Raw genomic sequence first — 18,626 nt, forward strand, 5'->3', positions numbered from 1 at the left:
CGAGACGATTTGGGGTTTAGAAAGGCTGGCACATACAAAATTCCATGTCAGCGTGCTAAGGTTTATATCGTCCGCTAGATTCATACGGTTCAGGACAGCTGCATGAACATCCCAGTCATATGAGACTACAACAGCTGGCAAAATCGGCGGTAGCAGAAAGTTGCTTAAAGGAGAGACACAGGATGAAATTTGACGAGACTGTAATATTTGCCAGTACTTCCGGTTTTTGGAACAGTGTTTATGTAGGGACAATTGAAATTATGCTGGCACACAATTTGATTAACAGAGACAACGGTTCCCCTCCTAGCAGGACGTGGAACTCTACTTCAAAACAGAACGTTGTTTAGTACTTGAAATAATTCAATTTTCACGAAGTGGCAAAATGGCGACTTCGACCGACATGAGCAGGCGAAGTGGCCACTAAGTTTTAAACTCAAAATGATGGATAAAAACTGTTTTAATAAAGAACTAATTATAGTTTATTGTGAAACATGATTTGAATTATACTTTTCACAAATAAAAATCAAACTTTGTTTCTCAACTCTTGTGCAGAGTTTGTGAGTCGACAGAGAACACATTTGGTACTTAAACCACTGCTCTTCTGACCTGAATTTGAAATGTTTCCTTAGCTATACGTGCACTCAGTATATTCATTGTTTTCGTCAAAAAGAGTTCTTGTAAGGCTGGGTTTCCCGCTCTTCATGCTCTTCTTTTAACTGCCTTTCTACTCTTCAGGTGCTTTCCTTTTATCTTCGATTTTACAGTACATTCTTTTTCTTCTCTTTCTTTATTTGCCACTTCTAGGTCACTGATATAAAGACTTGCTGTGAGTATGGTCGTAGTGCCCTTCTTTCGGCCACTCTTTTACGTTTTCCAGCCAAACAAAGTGGCCAGAAGCCATCGCCGAGATGTCCACTATGTCGGCATTGACGCCTTTACATAGAAGCTGTAAACACCCTAACAGCATGAACGAAATTTCAATGACTTAAGTAAGATTATGCAGTCAAGATATAACACATTCACCGCAATTTCATTAAAAATATGTAAGTCACATTTCCTCTCCATGAGAAACATGCAAATTGATATCTTACCTTACATCAGCACAACTACATCCATAAAAACTATCGTAACTCCGAGGAGTGGCACAGAAAGCATGTTAGACTTGATGGGGTGACTCGACCTTCCAGGGGGAATACATTGAGGCATTTCCCACGCAATGCCAGCACCTTGTAGCGCCCTGGACCCCAAGAGCCAGTCTGCCAACCATTGTAACTTTGCCGGCTCTCCCCAGCGTCCCACTAAATACAAATTACGCACAAACCAGCTGTTACTGAGTACTGTAGGGTGTTTAAAACAATGTCTGTATTGCATAAGAAAAAGACTGATACTTCAGACATACTTAGGACGCAGAAGAAGGTGAACTGATCTAATTTTCATGAAACAAATATACTGTGCAAGCCATAAACACCCCTGCCCATTTGATCGCTCATAGCCTTCTATATATCCATGATCCGTAGCATTTTTCCCAAGTTCAAAAAGGATTAGCGCAAAATGGTAGCATATAGGGTATTCGAGGGTTGGAACTTTAATAGTGGTAACTATTTACTTACAGCTCGTACAAAACAAATACTTGTTTCAAAGTTTTACTGACCTTCAAAGTAGTCACCAGCATTATTGTGTATAACCCGTTGCCAGCGATGTGGAAGTCGTAGGATATTCTTAGCAGTGCCAGTTGTGTTGACAGCTCGAGCGGCACGGTCTATTGCCCGACGAATTTGTAGCAGTTCTGAAGGTAACCCCGTGAAGTGTTTCCTTCGGTTTAGAAATAGAGTTGATCTCACGAGATCTGAAATCAGGGGAGTGCAGTAGGTGGTATAGCACTTAGCAGCCCCATCAGTCAAAGAAATCAGTAACAGCTTGCACTGTACGTGGTTGAGCATTGTCCTGCAAAATGATGGTCAGCTCCTGCAGAAAGTGTCATCATTTCTGTCTCTAAGCTGGTCGTAGGTTGTGTTCCAAAAATGAACGGCATAGAGACAGAAGTGCATTTGTGCCTTGAGAATGGCAGGTTGCGCTCCTGTCGAAATATCGGCGATGTCCGACGACGTCACCCGGCAGCAAACCCGTAAGTTATTCGAACATTCGATTCGCCGGGAAAAGTTAAGGTCTCACAGAAGTGATGACACTTTCTGCAGGGCCCGACCATCATTTTGCAGGACAATGCTCAAGCACGTACAGTGCAAGCTGTTACTGATTTGTTTGGTTGATGAGGCTGCACTCTACTGGCATAAGCCCTTGTGAGTTCAACTCGGTTTCTAAATTGAAGGAAACACTTCACGACATTCGCTTCAGAACTGCTACCAATTCGTCGGGCAATAGACCGCGCCGCTCGAACTGTCAACACAACTGGCACTGCCAAGAGTATCCTGCGACTTCCACATCGCTAGTAACTGGTTATACACAATGCTTGTGACTACTTTGAAGGTCAGTAAAACTTCGGAACACGCATCTATTTTGTACGAGCTGTGAATAAATAGTCGCCACTATTAAAGTTCCAACCCTCGTAGATACTCCAATTCTCAAGACTGCATATTACTTTAGAGGGAAATACGTGTCCCATTAATTAAGGAAGGGTTAAAAGCAGCGCAACCTCATTCGGTTCATCCCTGTAGTGCTGTGCAGTATGCATAAGCCTCTCACGCAGTTTAAAATAATATGCGTCTCACACATATTTTCCATTGTGTCTGACTTTCGTTCCTATTCCATGCACGGAGTATTTATGTTCTATACACATAGCATTATCCCAGTTTGTGTAGAAATCTTGACTATGCTTACAGTAATTATTCACATTTTCTCTTTGCTTTATCCTCTTTTCTGATATTGCTTCGCTTTCGGACACTATTGTAGTAATCTTTCTTATAGAAAGACCAACTGTATACATCAACAGCTGCAGCATTGAGACTACAAGGAAAAAACAAACATTTACTATTTTTTGATTACACTACTAAACATGACGGGCATGAAAGAGAAGCAGTGGTTGGGAAAGGAGTGAGACAGGGTTGTAGCCTCTCCCCGATGTTATTCAATCTGTATATTGAGCAAGCAGTAAAGCAAACAAAAGAAAAATTCGGAGTAGGTATTAAAATCCATGGAGAAGAAATAAAAACTTTGAGGTTCGCCGATGACATTGTAATTCTGTCAGAGGCAGCAAAGGACTTGGAAGAGCAGTTGAACGGAATGGACAGTGTCTTGAAAGGAGGATATAAGATGAACATCAACAAAAGCAAAACGAGGATAATGGAATGTAGTCAAATTAAATCGGGTGATGCTGAGGGGATTAGATTAGGAAATGAGACACTTAAAGTAGTAAAGGAGTTTTGCTATTTAGGGAGTAAAATAACTGATGATGGTCGAAGTAGAGAGGATATAAAATGTAGACTGGCAATGGCAAGGAAATCGTTTCTGAAGAAGAGAAATTTGTTAACATCGAGTATAGATTTGAGTGTCAGGAAGTCGTTTCTGAAAGTATTTGTATGGAGTGTAGCCATGTATGGAAGTGAAACATGGACGATAACCAGTTTGGACAAGAAGAGAATAGAAGCTTTCGAAATGTGGTGCTACAGAAGAATGCTGAAGATAAGGTGGGTAGATCACGTAACTAATGAGGAGGTATTGAATAGGATTGGGGAGAAGAGAAGTTTGTGGCACAACTTGACTAGAAGAAGGGATCGGTTGGTAGGACATGTTCTGAAGCATCAAGGGATCACAAATTTAGCATTGGAGGGCAGCGTGGAGGGTAAAAATCGTAGAGGGAGACCAAGAGGTGAATACACTAACCAGATTCAGAAGGATGTAGGTTGCGGTAGGTACTGGGAGATGAAGAAGCTTGCACAGGATACAGTAGCATGGAGAACAGCATCAAACCAGTCTCAGGACTGAAGACCACAACAACAACAACACTAAACATTCATGGTTGCAATTACTCATGTCTTACAATACCTTCAGCTAATGATAGGTGAGGATGCGCGGTGTCACGTTTCTCACTTGTAGGTACAGAGAATGAGATGTTTCGGCTCGTTTAAAGGACACTGAGTAATCACCAGTCGCCTACGAAAGTACATGTCTACAAAACACTTACCCGGTTTACACAGCAAAACTGAGAAATGACTGGTATCCATATTTGGGGGAATTGACAGGGGACCTGATTGTGAACTGAGAAAGATATGTTTATTTACTTCATGTGACTGACTTTTTGCAGTATAATCCCTGTAGGTCAAAATTTGAACTGGGGTTCGAAGAATTCGCATAGAAAGTTCCAAAAACCCACATTTCTGAGAATGCACAATTCTGTCAGTCTCATAAGTGCCCGTCACAATGAAGACTTCACACTTCATGCCAATTATGGAACGATATCTTTAATTACATCGTATTCGTACTGAAATAAAAGTTCGATAATCCGATATTGTTTTATCAGAAAGATGACCATCGTTCAGGAGAAGTGTTGTGAAAAAGTGATAAAGTGCGTAGTTATTTGATTCGTCAGTTACTTTAAAAGAAAACAGGCAAATTTTTCCACCGAGTGATTAGATATCATTCTCTCTCGTCACTAACGTACTGTCACATACATACCGTCACATGCGCGTAGCTCGCACACGCTGCAGCAGAATGCATAGTTTGTTGCTTTCATTCTCTCTACTTCTGGTAAGTAATATCTTTGTGATTTCATTACGTGTCTATATTTTTAGCACTTGGGTTAAGGTCTCTTTCTTGAGAACGCTAAGTAAGAATTCTCTGTTTCTGTGCATATCAAACGGGTCCTTTTTATGCCTAAAATTGTTCAGTGTACAATCTACGTATTTTATTGTAAGTCAATAAGCTTTAATGAGTTCCATAGTTCTACGAGTTGCTGACTGCTGCATCCAATTTGCCAGTGTGGCCCAAGGCCATTGATATATTAAAGTTAAAAATACAAATTTGTTAATAAACTTCGCCATATGCGTTACGTCAATTTCACGTCGATCATTCTGAGACATTTCTGCACAGTTCTGTTAAGTCTGAGTATCTGGAGAAATAGTCACATTGTAATTATACACTTAATCCTAGTGTTTCATTAACATATGCAGGTGAGCTTACCGGGCTCGTAAAATCTTATTTCCTGTCTTGAGGTTCTTATTCCTCGACTAACAGATAATCGGAAGTGACATACAATCCAGTCAAAGCATATTTCATCAGCAAAGTTCATAATAATTTTGTGCCTCGTATATCGTACATGCTACTGTCAGCTGCCTGGAAACAAACTTTTCCTTCATTTTAGTATCTTGTGATCAATATTTTTACGATCAACATATGCAGAGAGTGACAAAGAAAACGGAAGATGTATATAAACGGAATGTTTTCAAAATATTCAATGTAAGCAGCAAATAGTTTTTGTAGGCTATCACTGCTCTTGATATAGGTTTAAATTCAGACGCAAGAAAGTTCTCATGTTATCAGCTTGGGTCTCAGATCGATTCCTGTCTTCATAAATAATTCAAATCCCACACGTTCTAAAGGACAGACTCCCTCATATTCTGTATCCTAAACTGTTAATCTGTTCACCAGAGAGAGGCAATAAATGGAAGCTAGTTTACGAGTCATGCTGGGCTATAGGATATGTCTTTTTGATTGGCAACCCTACCTAGAATGGCATGGAGGACGAATGGCAATTTATTTTTTTGTTCGATATTGTTCGTTGTGTTTGGTCTGGGCGGACTTCACATGGTAGCCATTCAAGTTGATCGTTGATTCATTTACTCAGTTATTTTATTACAGAAGACTGAGCTACTATACCGTCCACTTAACCACCACGAACTCTAACGTCCAATACCTCCGTACGAGTACATGAGTTACATAACAAACGCTTAAAACTTCTTTTGCGATTTTCTCGGAATTCTCAGAGTAGTGCGCTTTACTACTTGCACATTATGTTGTTTTAATGGCATACTAAACGTATACAATGTTTGAAGTAAATCTGTGATCTCACTGTCGTGGACTCCCCTTGTAAGTTTCGTTTCCACGCTCTTCCGCTGCACTCAGTGAATCCATACGTCAGGTGCATAGCGACCAGCTGTTCAACACTAAGCCCAGACGTACTTCTCTGTACCACTATGAACGTACAACTAACACAGTGGTAAAAGCAAACACGAGACAGACAGAAAAGTACTGTAAAAAAGCTAGAGGTCGACGAACAAAGTCGGCGTTACTGTTATCAACAGCAGTTACCTAGAGTGAATGGAACGAGACGGTTGCCAAACAAGATTCATAGAGCATACCGTCCACATTCGCAGTATTATCCAGTTATTTTCAGTGCAGTACAGATGCAAACATAGGGGAGGGTAAGAAATCAAATGAAATGCCGTGACTCTGTAACGGGGCGACGTGGACGACGGGTCCCTTCTACCTAAACACTCAAAAAACGCCAATAAATAATCTTCCAAGTTTCGTTTGGGGAGTTGTGGATCACATTGCACACTATCTGATCAAAAGCGCCCGGACATCCCTAAGTAATGCGGAACTGTCCACTAGGGACGCGCAGCCGCTAGTATAGTGGTGGAGGTGGTGGTATGTATTAGGACTGTTGATATCATTAAAAATATCGGGAGACCGATATATCGATATTTTAAAAAATGTAATCGGCAGTCAATATATCGAATAAGATTACCTATGTGTCGATACATTGACGAAAGATTATCGACGTACCGGCCTTTAAAAATATAGGCTGCACATTGTAAATGTAGTGCCGGTTTTAGATGTGTATATTTAAGTACTGATTTGTTATTAAATACTCTGTACATCAACAAGCTAGCTGCGCACTTATTCCCCTTAGAGCAGCAATAGAAAGGAAAAGGATGCACGCCCACCCTTGGCGATAACAACTTCGCTGATAATGGTAACGGCATGTAAGTGGCATAATAGAAAGTATCCGAAGAATCCATCGTTCGGATTCGTCACATATCAGATCTGTCTGGAACACTTCATTCACTGTTTATTTTATTTTTTTTCATTTCCGAGAACGCCAGCGACCTAGCGGTTGTAGTGTCAAAATTGCGTGGTGAAGTTAACGGTTGCAGTTTCTGTTGGTAGCGCCGAGCACCGAGTACGTCAGCATTTCCTCCCACACGTTTCCGTTCACCGCAAAACAAAATCTTGCCATTTAGATTATGGTTATCTGTTTCAGCAACTGCTTTTGAAGCAAGTTGATGTGAAGAAATAGTACAGTTGTTGCGTTAAAAACTGTTTTCCTATTGCTATTTCTCCATATCATAAATCTTGATATTCGTTTCACATCGTCCCCATTCTCCCCCGCAGCGCAATCGGACTTCTTCTTTGTGCCGGTGCCACCTATACCTGGACGTGATGGCAGCTCAAAAAGTAATAAGATTTCTTCACACAGTGAAAGTAAATTATCTTCTACTACACCTTCACAAAAACTATTTCATATACACATCAAAAAAAGTTTTGCAACACCTCGATTCCGAAAGTTCCGGAACCTGTACAAAAAACTGGAATAGAGATCACCATAACCATCATTTCCGCACTTTTTATTGCTCATTAAAACCACACATTGCATGTTGTACCACCACACAGCGAGACCTTCAGAGGTGGTGGTCCAGATTGCTGTAAACAGCGGTATCTCTAATATCCAGTAGCACGTCCTCTTGCATTGATACGTGCCTGTATTCGTAGTGGCATACTTTCAACTAGTTAATCAAAGCATTTTGGTCCAGATTGTCCCACTCCTCAGCGGCAATCAGGCGTAGATCCCTCAGAGTGTTTGGTGGGTCACGTCGTGCATAATCTATGCTAGGCATGTTCGATAGGATTCATGTCTGGAGAACATGCTGGCCACTCAACTCGAGCGATGTCGATATCACGACAAGTCAATCACAAGACGTGCACGATAGCGGCGCGAATTGTGGTCCATGAAGACGAATGCCTCGCCAATATTCTGTCGATTGCACTATCGGTCGGACGTGGCATTCATGTATCGTACAGCCGTTACGGCGCCTTCCATGACCACCAGCGGCGTACGTCGGCCCCACATAATGCCACCCCAAAACAGCAGGGACGCTGCACCTTGCTGCACTCGTTGGACAGTGTATCTAAGGCGTTCTGCCTGACCGTGTTGGCTCCAAACACGTCTCCGACGATCGTCTGGTTGAAGGCATATGCGACGCTCATCGGTGAAGAGAAGGCGATGCCAGTCTTGAGCGGTCCATTCGGCATGTTGTTGGGCCCGTCTGTACCGCGCTGCATGGTCTCGTGATTGCAAAGATGGACCTCGCCATGGACGTCGGGAGTGAAGTTGCGCATCATGCAGCCTATTGTGCACAGTTTGTGTCGTAACACGACGTCCTGTGGCTGCACGAAAAGCGTTATTCAACATGGTGGCGTTGCTGTTACAGTTCCTCCGATCCATAGTACGCAGGTAGCGGTCATCCTCTGCAGTAGTAGCCCTTGGGCGGCCCGAGCAAGGCGTGTCATCGACAGTTCCTGTCTCCCTGTATTTCCGCCATGTCCGAACAACATCGCTCTGGTTCACTCCGAGACGCCCGGACACTTCCCTTGTTGAGAACCCTTCCTGGCACAAATTAACAATGTGGACGCGATCGAACCGCGGTATTGAGCGTCTAGGCATGGCTGAACTACAGACAACACTAGCGGTGTACCTCCTCCCTGCATGGTTGTTTATATCTTTGGGCAGGTTTAGTGACGTCTCTGAACAGTAAAAAGGGACTGTGTCTGTGAAACAATATCCACAGTCAACGTCTATCTTCAGGAGTTCTGGGAACCGGGGGGATGCAAAACTTTTTTGATATGTGTATTTACAGAAGATTGAGAAAAAAATAGTGCAAAAAAAAATTTCGACTCTCGATGGTGCTATTTTAATATCGATATGTCGATATACCGGGGATAAACATATCGCCGGTATGTATTGACGTTGTTTGGAAAAAATATCGGTACATTGATATGTTGTGAGCAGTCCTAGTATGTATGGGACTCTCGACAGCAGCGTCACCTGCGCCCATATTCAGCTAATGGGAGAAAAGAATGCAATACTTGGTGAAATATAAAATGTAACAGTCTCACTCACATGTTTGTATCAGTAAGAGATTGTGTCCTTCCATAAAGCAGCACCCGTGAGGCAATGATTCGTGGCCAGTAACACTCACGAAAGAGAGTCACGAGCTGAACGCAATAGGACACCTGTGGAATGAGTTGGAGCATCGACTGCGTCCCACACCTCAGCGTCCAACTCCACTACTTGCTATAATTTTGGCTCTTCGGGAAGAATGGGCTGTCAGTTCTGCAGCGGCATTCATAAACATTATTAAAAGCGTCCCCGGTAGAGATAAAACCCTCATTAAGGCGAAGTGTTGACACACGCCGTACTGATGTTCCCAAACAGGTTTTCGGATATTTTTGGTCAGATTAGTGTACATGTGATACCTGAAATAAACGTCTTACACGAGAGAGGTTACTTACTGAGGTTGTTGTTGTTGTTGTGGTCTTCAGTCCTGAGACTGGTTTGATGCAGCTCTCCATGCTACTCTATCCTGTGCAAGCTTTTTCATCTCCCAGTACCTACTGCAACCTACATCCTTCTGAATCTGCTTAGTGAATTCATCTCTTGGTCTCCCTCTACGATTTTTACCCTCCACGCTGCCCTCCAATACTAAATTGGTGATCCCTTGATGCCTCAGAACATGTCCTACCAACCGATCCCTTCTTCTGGTCAAGTTGTGCCACAAACTTCTCTTCTCCCCAATCCTATTCAATACTTCCTCATTAGTTACGTGATCTACCCATCTAATCTTCAGCATTCTTCTGTAGCACCACATTTCGAAAGCTTCTATTCTCTTCTTGTCCAAACTATTTATCGTCCATGTTTCACTTCCATACATGGCTACACTCCATACGAATACTTTCAGAAATGACTTCCTGACACTTAAATCAATACTGGATGTTAACAAATTTCTCTTCTTCAGAAACGCTTTCCTTGCCATTGCCAGCCTACATTTTATATCCTCTCTACTTCGACCATCATCAGTTATTTTGCTCCCCAAATAGCAAAACTCCTTTACTACTTTAAGCGCCTCATTTCCTAATCTAATTCCCTCAGCATCACCCGACTTAATTAGACTACATTCCATTATCCTTGTTTTGCTTTTGTTGATGTTCATCTTATATCCTCCTTTCAAGACACTGTCCATTCCATTCAACTGCTCTTCCAAGTCCTTTGCTGTCTCTGACAGAATTACAATGTCATCGGCGAACCTCAAAGTTTTTATTTCTTCTCCATGAATTTTAATACCTACTCCGAATTTTTCTTTTGTTTCCTTTACTGCTTGCTCAATATACAGATTGAACAACATCGGGGAGAGGCTACAACCCTGACTTACTGAGGTAGCCGCCTTGATATTAATCTCATGTGACAAATGAAAAATTTAAAATGTCCTGTTCTTGCTTTTGCTTTCAAATGTTCAAATGTGTGTAAATTCCTAAAGGACCAATCTACTGAGGTCATCGGTCCCTAGATTTACACACTACTTACACTAAGTTACCCTAAGAACAACACACACACACACACACACACATGCCCGAGGGAGGACTCGAACCTCCGGCGGGAGGGGCCGCTTTTGCCTTCGGACGGTCTTACGCCCTCCGTTGTGAGAAACAGACGACGTTTCCGCATGCTCTTACGACTGATATTGCAATTCTGACTAAAGAAACGATGCGAGAACGTTCTAACTGAATTAGTAGCGTTAACGCAGTAGAGGTTACAGGTTCCTCACAGAGTCCACTCACACATACATACGTTGTGCTTTGTCCCTTATGTTGCTAATGATAAAAGTGGGACATATACATAGGATATGCTAAATATCTCAATAAAATGTCTTCTTAAAGCTACAGATAGCAGCTCCAGTAGTCCAGAAACTGCTTCATTACTCGCTTCGAAACAGATAAATAACTTAATTGACAGCACGACATTGTGGTAACTACTATAGTGTCATCCACAGTTATCGTTATTATGACTATTATTATTACTATTAGTGGCCGTGGTCAGACACCAGCCTAAAGGTTTCTGTCAGTTCAGAAGTAAGCATTGAAGCAATCAAGTGATTCACGAACAGTAAAAACAGTGCACACATTTCAAAAGGTGTAGCAGTGTGTAGGTCTAACAAGTGTCGCATTGGAGAGGAGTAACACAGGGGAATTATGTTTTGTAACAAGTGTCTACCTTCACTGTGGATGGTTAGCTTTCTCATCTGAGAAGGAGTTGTGGGTAGCCCTTGTGATGCACCACGAATCCCTTCGTCATTCATTCTAACATAAACACACGCGTGCACGCACACACACACACATACACGTAAATACACAAACTAAATATCATTCATCTTTCATCGTGTTAAAAATAAAAGTGTCCCAAGAAAAGTCTTTCATTCTACAGTTTAGTTAGGTGCTGAAGTTGGTCATAATATGGGATAGAAGGGGGGGAGGGGGTAACAGAAGGCAGGGGGGAGGGGAGATGAGGGATACCAGCTAATGTATAACTACACTCAAGGTAAATGTTTTAAGAAAGATTGGGAACCACTGCCACCGAATTTTGATCTCTGCACCTCCCGGACACTCATTTTCTGCCGCCCTCCTGATGCACATAGTGATTCATTAGAGAACTAATATTTTTCCTGTCATAACCGTTAACACAACACTTACAAATGAGTCTTACTAAAGATGTCGCACTCAAGGGCTGCCTTGTCAGATACGCGTGCTGTGTACCGGCGTAGTACACAGAAAAACACGAACACTGCAAAGAGTTTCTCGAGAGAACCTACTTAAAACGTTTCAAGAATCGGCTTTAAATGTTGACGAGGACAAGTTTAATTATAGCACGCACATGAGCATTTAAACAATTATTCTTCCCGCACTCCATCTACTAATGGAACAGGGGAAAGCCTTAGTAACTCGTACAGAGCAGGTACCCTCTATCATACACTTTACCTTTGTGGTGTCACCGCCAGACACCACACTTGCTGGGTGGTAGCTTTAAATCGGCCGCGGTCCATTAGTACATGTCGGACCCGCGTGTCGCCACTGTGTGATCGCAGACCGACCGCCACCACAAGGCAGGTCTCGAGATACGGACTAGCACTCGCCCCAGTTGTACGGACGACGTAGCTAGCGATGCACACTGACGAAGCCTCGCTCATTTGCAGAGCACATAATTAGAATAGCCTTCAGCTAAGTCAATGGCTACGACCTAGCAAGGCGCCATTAGTAACATTGCATGTATCTAAAGAGTCTCACTTGTATCGCCACAATCTCCAGATGTACCAAAAGGATGGATTAAAGTTATGTATTCCAGAAGCTACGTACTTTTCTTTATAGCATTCATTACGTATCCTGTTTCAGACCTCACGCCATCCTGCTTTAGCTTAGCGCGTGCCTTTCGGCTTCCTCTCATTGTGTCTAGGCTGTCTTGTCTAGACACAACAACCTTGGTTTGCATAGATTAGAAACATCAGTTTGGAAAGCCGGGCGCGAGTTTGAAATCTGTTCCTTCCGAACGTCACTATAGCCCCTCATCACCTTAGTTACTAGCACTGGGTTGCCTTGCACAGTGATCGCGCTGAAGATTGCTCTTGGAGAGATCGACATATATACGTTCTAAAAACTATCTTCCTGCTCCTCTTACAACTACTGTGTGCTATGAAAGGCACAGTCCTACACGTGAATACACGTAAAACAATGTGCTTCATGCGAATGAAGTTGTCGCGGCATATAAGTTTCATGACGGGTCAATCCGCATATAGCAGCGACGTCTGGCAAGGTATGCCCTCTCCTTCTGTATTTTCTCGTGGGAAGTCACAGTTGTCCCAGAAGAACCACATCCAGTCACCTGGACACAAAATTCGCCGAGGTGGCAATACCACATGGCAGATATGCTGACGAGATAGTCAGCATTTGGTGAAAGAAGTAAAAGGAATCACAAAATAGAACAACAAAAGCAATGCGTACGTATCATCAGTTGAGTACTTCTTTCTTTTCTCTAGCGTTTATCCCCACTAGTAGGGGATCTGCTTTTTTCAGGATTTGGCAAATTTTACCCAATTATTTAACTTTGTGGCCGGATGCCCTTTCTGATGTTACAGTCTTCAAGGTAACCCAAGGGAGGGGAACCGTGTGCGCCATCTGTCTGTGACTTGTATAGACTTCGTTGGTATTTTAATTGTTTGTGTACCATATCCTCCGGAGCGGCATTGGGAGACCAGCTCAGCATTTACCTAAACGAGCGTGGAAACCGCATAGAAACCACACTCGGGCTGGCCGGTGTTCCAGAAAAAGGTCGTTTATCGCCACATGGATTCGAATCGTGTCAGACTCATATCCTTGTATCGCCACCTTGCGCGCTGAGTGAGTGATCACCATCTAAACGTCGTGGAAGGGTGGAAGGAAAACGTAGAACGCTGTAGCGTCCTGACAATCAAGACATACTATAACCTCCCTTCCCCCACATTTGGTGACTCTTATTTCCAACAATGTTCTTTGTGGCGAGTGGAATAGTTCGTATAAACCTGACCATGATTCCTAAACGAAAACATAAAAACTATCTAAAGCAGAGATTGCATAAACATTTCTTTAGTTACAAACAACCGGTTTCGACAGACTGTGCTGTCATGTTCAGCTCTTATTTTATGCCAAATCTTTATATTACGTGCTACAATTTATTGACATGACAACTTGGCGTGAGGTCCAATTCAAAATGAACACATGTTATAACATAAATTTTTGAAGACCTGAAGATGTCAGCAAAGTCTGTTGAAACCGGTCTTTTGTAAAAAAAAAAAAAAAAAAGATCTTGTCTTTAGAAAGTTTTAACAAGTAAAACAATCGCTGCTTTTTATTTCTCAGCACGGGAGAAATCATTCAAACGAAAACGGGCCTCTTTTTCAGTTTTGAATTCAAATGAAACGGTTACTGTGAAACGATAATATTTAATACCGTAGGCTTCACTTTTTGAGTTCGTGAGAATCATACTTCCCAACAATGGTTAGACCCAGCCACACTCGTAATAATAACTGAATTCACTTTCATACTCAAACTTGCCTTTCTTGTGTTGTTTTTCGAAATTAAATGATTTGCAAGTAACAGCATAACGTGCCCTCAGATGCTATTGGCTAAAAATGACGGTACTGATTTTTCCACTAATTTCATGTATGATTACATGCTCGCTCCGCGAATAAACCGATTAATTACTCATTGCCGCTCTACAACTCGACGGGAAAATTCGAACTCCTTATTTTATGTATATCCTAAAACTATCAGTATTCAGTTGGTGCTGCTATTGCATAAGACCTTTCGACGCGAACTCTGAACAGCAGCTGGAGAAGTCCTGACGCAAAAGGCGCGCCCACCTCCGAATGTTCCAGAGAACCAGCGACGCGTCATACCAGCGACTACGTCATACCATCATTAACAGTTGTACCCGTAACAATACTAAAGAATACCCTGGTTGTATATCATTGCCAAATCCCTTCTGTATCCAAAACCTCACTTAAAAACGACAACAGACAGTAAGGCGTGTTGATGGTTTCCAAATAGAACTACAACAACCAACAACCACTTGGATTCGAAGTTATACCTACCATGACCAACGTGTCTTATTCATAGGTGGAACAAGGATATGTATCTTGACGAAAACGTGGCCCACTGTGTGTAACCTATAGAACCTTACGAGTGTTCGGCGAAGTCATGAATTGCTCTGTAGACTTAGTTCCAGCTAGATTGTCACTCCAGAGAAATTACTGCCTCTGTATCTGATGTAATAGTCGGATCATTATCAAGAAACTTTCTTCAGTCGTAACAGGCTTGTTTTGAAGTCTCCCGTTATCTCTCACGAGTACAACGTTGATTACACCAATCTTGAGGAGATTTCTCGACTTTGTTTTTCGTGGAGGGCTCTTCAACAAAAGCGATAAGTGATACGTTCTAATCACTGCAGATGTATCTGTCTGAATAAGTATTTATCATAAACAAAAACTGTCTAGCCAAACACGAGATTGTAATAAATGGCGGCAAAATTTATTGTAGGCCTTGATAACACGTAACAGAAAACTTGTCGATGAGAAAAGTGCTACGCGGACCTAGAGTTTCATGATAACCCTCTGATTCTCTCTTGAATTATTGGACCGGCAGTGGGGTTCAAACCCGCGGTCTGGGAAGAGATCTCGATAGGTAAAAGTAATGAGGCACCGTATCAATCTCCAAATAACAGCCGGCCATGGTGGCCGTGCGGTTCTAGGCGCTGCAGTCCGGAACCGCGGGACTGCAGATGAAAAAATTATCTTCACTGAGTTGCTACAGAAAAATGCGCCTTCGCAAGGATTAATAGTAATTTCTAAAAACAAGGTTGAACGAGAATGAAGCCTTACATTGCGAAACAGACTCCTCACTTCTACCAGACAAGAAAACACTCACGTACTCAATTTAGCAAGGACACTGTCTCGCACACAGCGGAAACACTAACACAACTGAAGGAACGACACAAACTTGAAATAACGAAAACTACAAAAGAAAACCCACAACGCTGTAAGGACCAAAATGACAAACCAAACAACGTTGCTCACACGTATGATCGGCCTCTTGCAGCCTCATCTGAGCACCGTGCTGATGTGATTCCGTCACTTTCGCATCCACACTAAGCTGTATGTGGCACGCGCAATAGTACATACTCGGGTGCCTTATTCCACACACAACGGTGGGAAAAAGAGGACAGCTTATACTCATTGCTGTTGGCTCCACCCCGTCAATCTGGCCATCGTATTTAGTGCACGGCACCAAGGTATCGACACGCCGAGAGCCTGTACTCCTTAGCTGTTACTCCATAACATCCATGTGGGTGCCAGCCTGCATGCACGACACCGAGAACCGGCGGACAAATAAACGGCCTGAACTCCATGCGCACAGCTCAGGACTGCCCCCATGACTCAGCGATCGCGGACTAACTCCGATAACTACAAAGCCCTGCTGTTGTTCAAGGCCGTCCAGCGGACCATCTGTTCCCTTCCTCGTTCATAAGCAGAGTCGTGACCACTGGCGGCTGTTGTGTAAGAGCGCAAGTGCATGTTAACACCCTAATTTTGACACCTTGCGGATTTGTTAGTTATTTTTCTTTGAATGCTGTTAAATATTATGTTAATGCGGTAACCTGAAATACACGGCGCTGAATCTACCACGCTAGGCTACATTTCTCCTCTAGGCTCGAAGAAACTTGGCATCGGGGTCGCGAGCACACCTTTAGTTGTGCACGTTTTAAGGAGCTTTTGCTCATCCGCAATTGGCGTGACGTAATTACCTTATAGGCCAAATATACACGGACTTGGTAAACAACGGGCACAGTTCAGCCCCTACTACTCAACTACAAATTTACGTCAATGACTGCAGGTGGTGGCACGATGAAGCAGACTCTTACACCCGTTCACTTGGCATAAATCCCACTTGGCGGTACCACGTTCCTCAGATATGCCAATTCTTTCACTATATAGTAAAATTAGATAGAAAATCAATATATGTTTGGTTATACTGATGTGAAAACCTATTTTGTGAGGTTCTGAATGAGGTACAATAAATTAAGTTTTGGATCTTTATCACACATTAATCGATTTGAGGCGCTGAGAACCATTAAGCACATCATTGTTAATTGTGAGACTGTAGGTAGCATTTATTCATACTTCTGCCATACGAGGTGCGACAATAAAGTAATGAGACTGATGTAAAAAATTGTTGCTTACCGTTTTAGTCAAGTTTAGTGTTGTCTCGTTCGAAGTAGTTCCCTTCTGATTGCACACACTTTTTCCAGCGCCTCTGCCATTGATGGCATCATTTCTGGAACTCATCTTCTGTAATATCCTCCAAACCCTCGTCACAGCTTTTTGGACATCTTGTGTTGTTTGAAAATGGTGTTCTTTGACAGTCGTTTTAACTCTTGGAAATAGGATAAAGTCGCACAGAGCGATATCTGGTGAATAAGGTGGTTGTGATAGTACTGAAATTTGTTTTGGGGTTAAAAATTGCTGTACTGGCAGAGCAGTATGGGATGGCGCATGATCTTGTTACAGAATCCAATTATCAGCAATGATGACACGGACACGAAGAACACTTTTATGAAGTCTTTCTAAAATTTCATTGTAGTAATATTGGTTAACTGTTTGTCCAGGAGGCACCCACTCTTTATCAACAATTCCCTTGGAATTAAAGAAGCACACAAACATGTATTTCACTTTTGACTTTGACATGCGAGCGTTTTTTGGTCTGGGTGATCCCTTTGAGCACCATTACGAACTTTGGCGTTTTGTCTCTGGATCTTACTGAAAAAACCAACTTTCATCACCAGTGATTACATGGCTCAACAATTCTGGATTGATTTCCGTTTGCTCGAACAGATCGGCTGCCATATTTTTCCGTGTTTCTCGCTTTTGTGGTGTGAGATTTTTGGGGACCATTTTCACACAAATCTTTCTCATACCAAGATCTTCAGTTATTATTAGGCGAATCGTTTCTCGATTGATGTTCAGTTCTTCTGCAATCATTTTCATGGATAATCTTCGATCAGATCGTACGAGTTGCACCCTGGCCAAGTTGACATCCTCCGTGAGGTCGATGGTCGTCCACTACGGTCTTCATCTTCAACATTCGTTCGGCCTTTACTAAATATTTTATGCCAACGAAAAACTTGAACTCTTGGCATAACCTCCTCTCTAAAAGCCTTCTGAAGCTTACCGTAAATTGTCGTCGCGTTGTCATCCAATTTAAGGCAAAAAGAAATGGCATACCGTTGCGCAATATTATGCAGTTCCATTTCCGTGACGAGAGACACAAACAGGTGTTAACTTATTACAGCACAGCTCACGACTGAGCAGTTGCATCGGTGTGCTGCTTGGACTAGAAGCAGCTTATAGACCAAGATCAAAGATACTGTGCCTATGCAAGCCTGCAGGGTTGCCACATCTTGCAAAGAAAATCAGTCTCATTACTTTACTGTCGAACCTCGTATGTTGATCTTAAGGTGGGACAGATTCATCTGTATTGTAGGCCCACTTGTACGTACACATGAACATTCACGAAAAACTGGTTTCTCTGACACTCACTTAAATTATTTAAATGTGGGGTCGCAGACGGTTTATTTTTTACCCTTATGGCTCTCAGAGCCTCACTTGTATTGCAGTCAAGTAACGTTGTTGGTACATAGTACTACCTGAATTTAATCATTTCCGCTAACGGCAGTCTGTGTTTGGGGTTGGTTGTTTACTGTGCAAGGATCGATTTTTCTGCACAGTGTCAACATGAGCTCTGTTGAATCTGTTTTAAGTGCTAACAGAAAAGAAAACTACCATGAAAAGTCAGCCACAAAGGAACTAGCATCTCCCACACAAGATCCACTGGCTGAGAAAGTAACGAAACCAAATAAACGTAACTATAAGCGATCTTTTAACAAAGAAGTGTATATAGAGTAAGTTGTTGTGAGGGTGCAACGTAGGAGTGTCTGATTTTCAACGTGGAAGTTAATTAGCTAAATAATACATGCA

The 18,626-nt window shown here is 42.4% G+C and overlaps 1 protein-coding gene across 1 annotated transcript in view; it reads left to right on the forward strand.

The window, feature by feature from the left end:
• The first annotated feature begins 5,117 nt into the window (after positions 1-5,117).
• LOC124777487 overlaps positions 5,118-18,626 on the forward strand; it is a 59,898-nt gene continuing 46,389 nt past the window's right edge. Inside the window, exon 1 of the mRNA XM_047252960.1 lies at positions 5,118-5,123. Coding sequence (XP_047108916.1) covers positions 5,118-5,123 — 6 coding nt within the window. The remainder of the gene's footprint in view (positions 5,124-18,626) is intronic.

The sequence above is a fragment of the Schistocerca piceifrons genome, chromosome 1, assembly GCF_021461385.2.
Source record: "Schistocerca piceifrons isolate TAMUIC-IGC-003096 chromosome 1, iqSchPice1.1, whole genome shotgun sequence".
Classification (NCBI taxonomy): domain Eukaryota; kingdom Metazoa; phylum Arthropoda; class Insecta; order Orthoptera; family Acrididae; genus Schistocerca; species Schistocerca piceifrons.